This window comes from Convolutriloba macropyga, chromosome 4 (assembly GCF_964194025.1).
Source record: "Convolutriloba macropyga chromosome 4, txConMacr16.3, whole genome shotgun sequence".
Taxonomy (NCBI): Eukaryota; Metazoa; Xenacoelomorpha; order Acoela; family Convolutidae; genus Convolutriloba; species Convolutriloba macropyga.
The window spans coordinates 15,455,233-15,468,819 of record NC_134471.1 but is presented as its reverse complement, the minus strand read 5'-3'; the positions used below and the strand labels follow the sequence as shown (position 1 = coordinate 15,468,819).

The following is a 13,587-nucleotide window of genomic DNA, read 5'->3' as shown; positions in this document are numbered from 1 at the left end:
ATACATACATACATACATACATACATACATACATACATACATACATACATACATACATACATACATACATACATACATACATACATACATACATACATACATACATACATACATACATACATACATACATACATACATACATACATACATACATACATACATACATACATACATACATACATACATACATACATACATACATACATACATACATACATACATACATACATACATACATACATACATACATACATACATACATACATACATACATACATACATACATACATACATACATACATACATACATACATACATACATACATACATACATACATACATACATACATACATACATACATACATACATACATACCTAGATACATACAAACATACATACAATGATACGTACATGCATAAATACATACATACATACATACATACATACATACATAAATGCATACATACATACATACATTCTTGCATACATACATACATACACACTGCTTAAAAACAATAGAAACGATTAGAAAAACAGTTAAATGTTATAGCAAAGCAGAAGCATTATTTTTAGAAATTTGTAAATATTTATTAATTTTCAATTATTTTCAAAAATTGTGAAGATTTTTCGAATGGCTTCAGATACAAGTGAAATGCAAAAGGCCTTGGCGTGAGATAAAGAAAACTAGAAAACACTGAAAATCGTTTGATGATATATTTATAAATTTTTATAAATTTTGCCTTTTTTATCTACCAATTTATGAATCTTTATAAATTATCCATTATTTTCCAAAAATATATAAATATTTATAAATGTTCCATTATTTTTTTACTAGGGTTATAGCTAAAATGTAAACTTTCAAAATACCTTTTTGCATGTTAAATTTTATAAGCTTTATGATTAAGCCGAACAATTTTTACGCAAGACTGGCTTTAATGCTGCAAACAGAAATTTGACGAACGATAACGATATATGCGTGGTACAGAACGTTCCAGCATTTTCAATGAAAGAAAAAAATAAGGACATTGCTGCAGAAGTTGCAATCAAGAAGAAATGCACAATTGAGATGTCATTTCAAAGAGTGATTCATTCAGTCAATGATAGACAATGGTACACTTGGAAACTTTTTGAGGTTGTTGAGCAATTTTTCAATCCTTTTTTGAACTTAGAACCCTATTTTGCCAGACATTGGCTTTACATGCATTGGACGCATTTCAATTTGAAACTATTGAAGCTTCGAATTCGAATATTGAGATGCACCTCAAAAATTGAGTTTGGGCTTATTCTTGCGCAACTAGACCAACTTGGTATATTTTCTTCAGATTCAGAGAGTGATCAAATTGGATGTAAGGTTGATGACACTAAACTTGTTGAGACAAGTTTGGAGAAACAATGTTATAAATATTTCCTCCAAACTTATCTTAATATCTTCATTATTGTTTTGAATTTTTTCTGATCAGATTTTTCTCGCTATTAGCCTGAAATCAGTTGTGATGAATTGCTCTCAAATGAAGTTTGTAGCAATGAGATTAGTCCTATGGAGCCCCTAACCTAATTCGAGGTGGTTTACTAAAAATCAAATCAAAGGTACGCCAAAATTTGGTTCATTTATCAATATTGTTCATAAAAGTGTCTAATAAAAGGGATAAATAAAAACAATCCAAACACTAGAACATTCTCGGCAGAATCCCGGAAAAAAAGCCGCCATTAATTCCTATCAACCAAGTTGAGGTTGAAAATCAGAGAAAAAAATGAAATGGTTTTTGTACAAATTACATACATACATACATACATAAATACATACATATACATACATACATGCATATTCATATACACATATACACAATAGATACATACATAAATAAATACAAACATAAATACATACATACATACATACATGCATACATACATACATACATGCATACATACATATATACAAACATACATACATACATACACACTGCTAAAAAACAGTAAAAACGAGTAAAAAAACAGTTTAATTTTATAGCAAAGCAGAAGCATTATTTTTAGAAATTTGTAAATATTTATTCATTATCCATTGTTTTCAAAAATTGTTAAGATCAAAAATTGTTAAGATTTTTCGAATGGCTTCAGATACAAGTGAAATGCAAAAGGCCTTTGTGTGAGTTAAAGAAAATTAGAAAACACTGAAAATCGTTTGATGATATATTTATAAATTTTTATAAATTTTGCATTATTATCTACCAATTTTTGAATCTTTAAATTATCCAATTTTTTCCAAAAATATATTAATATTTATAAATTTTCCATTATTTTTTGACTAGGGTTATAGCTAAAATGTAAACTTTCAAAATACCATTTTGCATGTTAAATTTTATAAGCTTTATGATTAAGCCGAACAATTTTTACGCAAGACTTGGTTTAATGCTGCAAACAGAAATTTGACTGACGATAACGATATATTCGTGGTACAGAACGCTCCAGCATATTCACTGAAAGAAAAAAATAAGGACCTTGCTGCAAAAGTTGCAATCAAGAAGAAATGTACAATTGAGATGTCATTCCAAAGAGTGATTCCTTCAGTCCATGATAGACAATGGTACACTTGGAAACATTTTGAGATTGTTGAGCAATTTTTCAATCCTTTTTTGAACTTAGAACCCTATTTTGCTAGACATTGGTTTTGCATGCATTGGACGCATTTCCATTTGAAACTATTGAAGCTTCAAATTCGAATATTGAGGTGCGCCTCAAAAATTGAGTTTGGGCTTATTCTTGCGCAACTAGACCAACTTGGTATAGTTTAATCAGATTGAGAGAGTGATCAAATTGGATGTAATGTTGATGACCCTAATCTTGTTAAGACAAGTTTGGAGAAAAAATGTTGTAAATATTTCCTGCAAACTTGTCTTAATATTTTCATTATTGTTTTGAAATTTTTCTGATCAGATTTTTCTCGCTATTAGTCTGAAATCAGCTGTGATGAACTGCTCTCAAATGAATTTTGTAGCAATGAGATTAGTCCTATGGTCTTTTTATTAACCTTATGGAGCCCCTAACTTAATTCGAGGCGGTTTACTAAAAATCAAATCAAAGGACGCCAAAATTTGATTCATTTATCAATGTTGTTCATAAAAGTGTCTTTTAAAAGGGATAAATAAAAACAATCCAAACACTAGAACATGCTCGAATGCGGGAAAAAAAGCCGCCATTATTTCCTGTCATCTAAGTTGAGATTGAAATTGAGAGAAAAAAATGAAAAAATGGCTTTTGTACAAATTAAATACATACATACATATACATACATACATGCATATGCATATACACATATACACAATAGATACATAAATACATACAAACATAAATACATACATACATACATACATACATACATACATACATACATACATGCATACATGCTTACATACATACATACATACATACATACATACATACACACTGCAAAAAAAGAAAACGAGTGAAAAAAAAAACAGTTTAATTTTTATAGCAAAGCAGAAGCATTATTTTTAGAAATTTGTAAATATCTATTCATTATCCATTATTTTCAAAAATTGTTAAGATTTTTCGAATGGCTTCAGATACAAGTGAAATAAAAAAAGGCCTTTCCGTGAGTTAAAGAAAATTAAAAAACACTAAAAATCGTTGGATGATATTTTTATAAGTTTTTATAAATTTTGCATTATCTACCAATTTTTGAATCTTTATAAATTATCCATTATTTTCCAAAAATATATAAATATTTATAAATGTTCCATTATTTTTTTAACTAGGGTTATAGCTAAAATGTAAACTTTCAAAATACCTTTTTGCATGTTAAATTTTATAAGCTTTATGATTAAGCCGAACAATTTTTACGCAAGACTGGCTTTAATGCTGCAAACAGAAATTTGACGAACGATAACGATATATGCGTGGTACAGAACGTTCCAGCATATTCCCTGAAAGAAAAAAATAACGACATTGCTGCAAAAGTTGCAATCAAGAAGAAATGTACAATTGAGATGTCATTTCAAAGAGTGATTCATTCAGTCCATGATAGGTACAGTTGGAAACTTTTCGATGTTGTTGAGCAATTTTTTAATCCTTTTTTGAACTTAGAACCGTTTTTTTGCCAGACATTGGTTTTACATGCATTGGACGCATTTCCATTTGAAACTACTGAAGCTTCGATTTCGAATATTGAGGCGCGCCTCAAAAATTGAATTTGCGCTTATTCTTGCGCAACTAGACCAACTTGGTATATTTTAATCAGATTGAGACTTTGATCATATTGGATGTAATGTTGATGACCCAAAACTTGTTATGACAAGTTTGCAGAAAAATGTTATAAATTTTTCCTCCAAACTTGTCTTAATATCTTCATTATTGTTTGAATTTTTTCGCATCAGATTTTTCTCGCTATTAGTCTAAAATCAGTTGTGATGAATTGCTCTCAAATGAAGTTTGTAGCAATGAGATTAGTCCTATGGTCTTTTTATTAGTCATATGGAGCCCCTAACCTAATTCGAGGCGGTTTACTAAAAATCAAATCAAAGGTACGCCGAAATTTGGTTCGTTTATCAATATTGTTCATAAAAGTGTCTATTAAAAGGGATAAATAAAAACAATCCAAAAACTTGAACATGCTCTGCAGAATGCCGGAAAAAAAGCCGCCATTATTTCCTTTAACCCAAGTAGATTTTGAAAATGAGAAAAAAATGAAAAAAATGATTTTTGTACAACTTAAATACATACATACATACATAAATACAAACATATAGATACATACATGCATATGCATATACACAATACATACATACATAAATAAATACAAACATAAATTCATACATACATACATACATACATACATACATATATACATACAAACCTACATACAATGATACATACATGCATAAATACATACATACATACATACATACATACATACATACATACATTCATACATGCCTACATGCATACATACATACATACATACACACTGCTAAAAACAATAAAAAACGATTTAATAAACACTAAATTTTTTAGCAAAGCAGAAGCATTTTTTTTAGAAATTTGTAAATACTTATTTAATTATCCATTATTTTCAAAAAATGTTAAGATTTTTCGAATGGCTTTAGATACAAGTGAAATGCAAAAGGCCATTCCGTGAGTTAAAGAAAATTAGAAAACACTGAAAATCGTTTGATATATAAATTTTTATAATTTTTCCATTATTTTTTACTAGGGTTATAGCTAAAATGTAAACTTTCAAAATACCATTTTGCATGTTAAATTTTATAAGCTTTATGATTCAGCCGAACGATTTTTACGCAAGACTGGCTTTAATGCTGCAAACAGAAATTTGACGAACGATAACGATATATGCGTGGTACAGAACGTTCCAGCATATTCCCTGAAAGAAAAAAATAACGACTTTGCTGCAAAAGTTGCAATCAAGAAGAAATATACAATTGAGATGTCATTTCAAAGAGTGATTCATTCAGTCCATGATAGGTACAGTTGGAAACTTTTCGATGTTGTTGAGCAATTTTTTAATCCTTTTTTGAACTTAGAACCGTTTTTTTGCCAGACATTGGTTTTACATGCATTGGACGCATTTCCATTTGAAACTACTGAAGCTTCGATTTCGAATATTGAGGTGCGCCTCAAAAATTGAATTTGCGCTTATTCTTGCGCAACTAGACCAACTTGGTATATTTTAATCAGATTGAGAGTTTGATCATATTGGATGTAATGTTGATGACCCAAAACTTGTTATGACAAGTTTGCAGAAAAATGTTATAAATTTTTCCTCCAAACTTGTCTTAATATCTTCATTATTGCTTGAATTTTTTCGGATCAGATTTTTCTCGCTATTAGTCTGAGCCCTAACCTAATTCGAGGCGGTTTACTAAAAATCAAATCAAAGGTACGCCAAAATTTGGTTCATTTATCAATATTGTTCATAAAAGTGTCTATTAAAAGGTATAAATAAAAACAATCCAAACACTAGAACATGCTCGGCAGAATGCCGGAAAAAAGCCGCCATTAATTCCTTTAACCCAAGTTGAGATCGAAAATGAGAAAAAAATGAAAAAATGGTTTTTGTACAACTTAAATACATACTTAAATACATACATACATGCATATGCATATACACATATACACGATACATACATACATAAATAAATACAAACATAAATACATACATACATACATGCATACATACATACATACATACATACATACTTGCATACATACATACATACACACTGCTAAAAAACAATAAAAACGATTTAAAAAACAGTTAAATTTTATAGCAAAGCAGAAGCATTATTTTTTTTTGAAATTTGTAAATATTTATTAATTATCCATTATTTTCAAAAGTTGTTAAGATTTTTCGAATGGCTTCAGATACAAGTGAAATGCAAAAGGCCTTGGCGTGAGTTAAAGAAAACTAGAAAACACTGAAAATCGTTTGATATATTTATAAATTTTTATAAATTTTCCATTATTTTTTACTAGGGTTATAGCTAAAATGTAAGATTTCAAAATACCATTTTGCATGTTAAATTTTATAAGCTGTATGATTCAGCCGAACGATTTTTACGCAAGACTGGCTTTAATGCTGCAAACAGAAATTTGACGAACGCTAACGATATATGCGTGGTACAGAACGTTCCAGCATATTCCCTGAAAGAAAAAAATAACGACATTGCTGCAAAAGTTGCAATCAAGAAGAAATGTACAATTGAGATGTCATTTCAAAGAGTGATTCATTCAGTCCATGATAGGTACAGTTGGAAACTTTTCGATGTTGTTGAGAAATTTTTTAATCCTTTTTTGAACTTAGAACCGTTTTTTTTGCCAGACATTGGTTTTACATGCATTGGACGCATTTCCATTTGAAACTACTGAAGCTTCGATTTCGAATATTGAGGTGCGCCTCAAAAATTGAAACGCGCTTATTCTTGCGCAACTAGACCAACTTGGTATATTTTAATCAGATTGAGAGTTTGATCAAATTGGATGTAATGTAGATGACCCTAAACTTGTTATGACAAATTTGCAGAAAAATGTTATAAATTTTTCCTCCAAACTTGTCTTAATATCTTCATTATTGTTTGAATTTTTTCGGATCAGATTTTTCTCGCTACTAGTCTGAAATCAGTTGAGATGAATTGCTCTCAAATGAAGTTTGTAGCAATGAGATTAGTCCTATGGTCTTTTCATTAGTCATATGGAGCCCCTAACCTAATTCGAGGCGGTTTACTAAAAATCAATTCAAAGGTACGCCAAAATTTGGTTCATTTATCAATTTTGTTCATAAAAGTGTCTATTAAAAGGGATAAATAAAAACAATCCAAACACTAGGAGATGCTCGGCAGAATGCCGGAAAAAAACCGCCATTAATTCCTTTAACCCAATTTGGGATTGAAAATGAGAAAAAAATCGTTATTGTACAAGTTAAATACATACATACATACCTAAATACATACATATACATGCATATGCATATACACATATGCACGATACATTCTCACATAAATAAATACAAACATAAATACATACATACATACATACATACATACATATATGCATACTTACATACATGTATACATACAAACATACATACAATGATACATTCATACATAAATACAAACATACATACATACATACATACTTACATACATACATACATACATACATACATACATACATACATACATACATACATACATACATACATACATTCATACATACATACATACACACTGCTAAAAACAGTAAAAAACGATTTAAAAACACTAAATTTTATAGCAAAGCAGAATCAATTTTTTTAGAAATTTGTAAATATTTATTAATTATTCATTATTTTCAAACAATTGTTAAGATTTTTCGAATGGCTTCAGATACAAGTGAAAAGCAAAAGGCCTTTGTGTGATTTAAAGAAAACTAGAAAACACTGAAAATCGTTTGATGATATATTTATAAATTTTTATAAATTTTGCATTATTATCTACCAATTTAAGAATCTTTATAAATTATCCTTTATTTTCCAAAAATATATAAATATTTATAAATTTTCCATTATTTATGACTAGGGCTTTAGCTAAAATGTAAACTTTCAAGAAGAAATGTACAATTGAGATATTATTTCAAAGAGTGATTCATTCAATCCATGATAGGCAATGGTACACTTGGAAACTTTTTGAGGTTGTTGTGCAATTTTTTTAATACTTTTTGAACTTAGAACCGTTTTGTTGCCAGACATTGGTTTTACATGCATTGGACGCATTTCCATTTGAAACTAGTGAAGCTTCGATTTCGAATATTGAGGTGCGCCTCAAAAATTGAATTTGCGCTTATTCTTGCGCAACTAGACCAACTTGGTATATTTTAATCAGATTGAGAGTTTGATCATATTGGATGTAAGGTTGATGACCCAAAACTTGTTATGACAAGTTTGCAGAAAAATGTTATAAATTTTTCCTGCAATCTTGTCTTAATATCTTCATTATTGTTTGAATTTTTTCGGATCAGGTTTTTCTCGCTATTAGCCTGAAATCAGTTGTGATGAATTGCTCTCAAATGAAGTTTGTAGCAATGAGATTAGTCCTATGGTCTTTTTATGCAATTTTTCGCTGGACCGATTTTTTGTCTGGCGCTTTGACTTTTCGAGTGACTTTTACCACGCTTGACTTCTCGATTTTCGTTTGATCTAAATTGCTCTCATTCCGAAATTGAGCCCCTAACCTAATTCGAGGCGGTTTATTAAAAATCAATTCAATGGTACGCCAAAATTTTGTTCCTTATCAGTATTGATCATAAAAGTGTCTATAATAACTCCAATCCCAAAATTTTAAGCCCTTCGACATTATACGAACTCATTGGGTCAAGTAAGGCCCGCAATTGAACTCGCGCTTACCGTTTGAGAGCAATTCAGCCGACATCAATCGGTTATGTTCATTAAGTTGAACCTGTGTCAAGTGTGTTGTGTTTCATTAAATGCAAGCTTTTCCTTGTTTGCCAATTTTCGTGATTTTGCGTTAATAATCACAAAAATTAGTACAGCAAAATAACATAATACGCTCAGAAGCTCTACTAAGTAAAGCATTTTTAGAATCGTGTTTCAAAGAAAAAAATTCTTACTGATACCATTTGTTCTTTTTTCAGCTTTGCTGCATATTAGTTGCTCTCAAACGAAGTTTTTAGCAATTATATTAGTCCTGCTGTCTTTTTATGAGATTTTTTGCGTAACCGTTTTCTCGTCACTCTTTTGACTTTTTGTCCTCAATAACGGGATAAACAGGTATTGGTACGAGGATATTAAGTGGCTGAGCAGCTCTCTCAGAGCCTTACGCCTTACTAGATTAATACTCTATACGTATGCGGTTGACTGTTTTTAAAGACAATTGAATGGGTGAAGGGCGGTTCTTGATCTTAAAAGTTTGACCCCCCTCCTCAGTCACGTTACGTTTACAATTGAAATTGTTTATACAGTAAACGTTTACAATTGAAATTGTTTATACAGTAAACGTTTACAATTGATATTGTTTATAACAATTTAATAATAAAGGAGTTCAGACATTTGAGGTTTCTATTTTAATTTTTGATCAGTTTTCCGAACTTCTGTTATCTTGATTTGGGCTTTGGAATATTTTGTCTATAATTTTTCTGATTTGGCCGGCTTTTCAACATTTTGCGGGATTTTTTGAACTTCTCGAGACGGTTTATTTTTTGCTCATTCTGCTCAAAATGCTTTTAGACAACATTTGCTCAGCAAAGCAATCTAAGATGAACAATGAACAGAGTCACTGTCATTAAACTAAATCACTAATAGAAAAATGATAAACTCCTTGTTTTAGATGCCTGATACTTAAACAATGTTTTATTTTTACTCATCCAACAATCTGCCGGGTTTGTTTGGATTTGAATTTTACACTTTATGAGCTTTCTAATAGTACTACGCTTATCTCTAGATTGCGCAGAAAAATTTGCTATTTTGCTGGCGAAAAAAGACTGCGTACTGCCACAGTACATTTAATGTTGGAACATAAAAATGTTTAACTTTTATTGAACCACTATTTATTTAGTCTTTGATTTAGAAATCAGAGAGAGCAAAACGATGTAAAGATTTTTTTTATTTGACGACTACTTTTAAGTGTGAAATATGAATGCAAATCAACAATTTGGCTATAAGATATCTGGAAAGTGACCATTTAATTTTCCGTTAATCTCAGATGTGTCGAAAACTCAATTTTTTCTTTGTGGGATTTCTAGTTTCAAATTTTTTGTCGCATTTGAAATATTTTGTTAATGGTCTGGACGGTAAATTGTAATTGCTATATCCTGATCGTTTTTATAGAAATTGCGAATTGAAGCTCTTAAATTTTTCAATTCTCTGCTGATAGATGAAAACACCGAAACTAGCGGGGATTGATTTTTGTTAAATTGTAGTTTAAAAACAGGCAGCTCAGCATTTAAAATTGAGATTTTAGTTCTTACTGTCAATCAGTGACGTTTTGAAGGGTTTATGAAACTAGGCTAAAGCAATTTTTGGACTTTTGAGCATAATGTTGAGCCTATTATTGAGCCTATAATGGTGTAATTTATGGGAATACCAATTCAAACTTTTCAAAGTTGTACTTGAAAAGTTTAATTGATGGTATAATGTAGCAATCATAATGCTGATTGACCTTCAAAAGAAAATCAGAAATGCAGAATTCATGTTTTGTTCAGGTAGAATAGGTGCAGAGTTTAAAAATTAGTTTTTTTGCTGTTTTTTGAACCATTTTCATGTTACGCCTAGATTGACTTTCTGACGTCAAGTTGACTCGCAAGTGCTTTTCAATTGCTCTAAACAACGTTGAGCAATTATTGCGGACCTGTCGGTATTTTTATACAATTTTTCGTCTAACCGCTATGTTATCAATTTTTAATTACTCTCGAACGAAGCAATTATTAATCAACTTCGATTTTTCGTTTCAGATTTTTCGTCTGGCACATTTGACTTTTCCATCTCAAAAACAGGATAAACAAGTAGCGCTACGAGGACAGCATAAGTGTTGCTAATATAAAATTGATCGTTAGTTGCTGATACTCAAAGCCGTTTTAGCCTAATGTTTAAGATGTCTAGCCTGGAGATCTCGGGTTCGAACCACTATAAGGTCCGAGTTTTTGCACCCATGAAAAAATTCTTAGCTACCCCCTAAAGTAAATTGCCCCCCGTCCGTTCGAGAGCAATTCATCTGATGTTATTCTGTTTATTTTTGATTTTTGTGTTTTAAATTGTTCTCATTCAAAGCTTAAAACAGCGTTACTACTATGGAAAGTGCATCAAAATTGATTTCATTTCTTAAAATTCATTTTCAGAATTTAAATTTTACGTAAGAAAGCACTTAAAACTCCTTAGGTTACACTTTTTTTAATTGATCCCTTACCGCTCGCCACTTGTTTGAGGTTAATTCGTCCAGCATTAGTTCATTTTATTTAAAGCTGATTAATGTTCGCCTAATTTTGCATTTTTTTCGCTTGTCTAAAATTGTTTTTGCCTAATCAAGTTTTCGCCTATTATCCAATCCCTCGTTGTAAACCTCCGGGAAGATTTTAAATTAGTAACTACAGTAGACATCCAGAGAAACGTTTTTGTTCCAATCATGACGAACTTTCAAGTTTTTTTCCTAATGCTAATTTGAGACAAAATTTTTGCCGATACGTCAAAAAATGTGAAAAACGACTGTAAATAGGAAGCATTGTATTCTGCAAAAATGTCACTGATTCAGTCCTGAGTTTTTGTGTGCTTTATGTTTGTGAGCCTTGCCTGATATCAGTCATGATAGTGATTGTATATTTTAGGGTTCCTGTCTGAAAGACAACGAATCGTGTCAGCAGAAATGCCAAGTGCGCAGAATGGGTTGTGGACATGCATGTAATGAAACATGTCATTATGGCTCTGGCGATTGTCCACCCTCCCCATGTAAACAATTGGTACCTGTTAGTTGTGTATGCAACAGGGTCAAAGGGCAACTACCCTGTAACGAATACGTCCAGAGATCAAAAGGGTTCGTGCACTGTTAAGCAGATTTTGCCTTTAATTTACATCCGTCTGTATAGATGTAAGGTAGCTAGCTATATTGCGTATGTCTTGCTTTTTATTTAATTTCTCTTGTACGAAGTTTGGAGTTATTTGGTGCATTCAGAAATTATGTCGGTTGCAAAATTAGAAGCGATTGTGAGATGCATGCGTTTGAGAGCAATCCGCCCGTCGGTTATGTTTAATAGCCGCCCTCATCTTCTCAGCCGGCTATTATAGCGCTCCTATTTTTTTTACAATTCAAAGAATTTGAATTGTATTGGGGCGCTGTCTTTTTTTACGACTCGAAGAGGAGTATTGGAGAAGTCCTTTTTTAATCAATTTTATTGGAGTGAATTTTGAAGCGGGAAATGAAACGCGTGAAAAAATTCGGAATGATTTTGGTGCTGAACAAAAGTGAAAAGCGGAGCGAAAAGAAAGTGGTTTTTGTTCATACCGCTGTTATTGAGAGAGCGAGAAGTTGATGTGTGAAAAAATTTTCTCTAAGCGAGCGAAATTTATTGTTCACGTGCGGCTTTTTAAAAGCAGTTTTTTGCAACTTTTGATATTTTTGTTGATATTTTCTTTTCTTTCAATCCCAATAGAGTTATGGGAATTAACGGCGACTATTTTCCGGCAATCTGCCGGTTATGTTTCACCTTCGTTCAAAGTACTTGAAATTTCACAAATATGTAGATGCCCTGCTGACCTGGAGGTTAGAATCCTAAAACCGTTTTGTGTTAGTTGAGAGTAAAATAATGTTAATTGAAAACTGCAAGACTAAAATATTTTCGAGTTAATAAAGGCTATAGCTGATAATTGTCTTCAGGCGTCTTTTCGGTCTAATTAAAATTTTGCATTTAATGCTCAAATTGAAACTTTGTTAACGCGGGTAAACATACGTATCTTGTTTTTATTCAATCTTCATCATTAACTTAAAAGCAATTTTTGTAAAGGTGTCATTTTTTTATGCAAAAGGTTTGCTTGACCGTTGTATTCTAGAACATTCTTTGAGTTCTCGGGTAACTTTTTCACGCTTGAGAGCTTCATTTGGAGTGATCTAAGTTGCTCTCATTCTGAAATAGTTTGTTGCTAATATAAAAGTGGATGTAAAGAAAGAAAAACATTGTTAATTCCTTTAAGTATGAACTATAAAATACAGAACATAGTTTAAAGGTAATGTAGTGTTAAGAAGTATAAATGAAACAAACGTCACATATTGTGAAAGTTTAAAATTGTATTAAGTTTACGATGTGTTAAAATATCGACAAATTAAGAGAGATGAATTATAATTTTAAAGTCATTTAAGTCAAATTAAGATTGAACTTGAAAGAGTTGAGATAAGAATTCAATTCAGAAACCGTTGGGTCTTTTAGAAACTCATTCCAGAAATAATTTTTGATTGTAATTTTGAGAGCCCGCTTTTTAGGAATATTCCGCCTCAAGGCGAGAGGTAAATCATTATACCAGTCAATTGCTTTTTTTTGGAAAACAATTTTGCATTATATTTGTTTTTTGGTTTGCTCGA

At 31.0% G+C, this 13,587-nt stretch overlaps 1 protein-coding gene across 2 annotated transcripts in view; it reads left to right on the top strand.

The window, feature by feature from the left end:
• Nucleotides 1-13,587, top strand: part of LOC142337477 (protein shuttle craft-like) — a 46,583-nt gene that overhangs the window by 18,391 nt on the left and 14,605 nt on the right. For both annotated transcript variants that reach the window (XM_075386727.1, XM_075386726.1), the window contains exon 8: nt 11,843-12,048. In XM_075386727.1, coding sequence (XP_075242842.1) covers nt 11,843-12,048 — 206 coding nt within the window. The remainder of the gene's footprint in view (nt 1-11,842; nt 12,049-13,587) is intronic.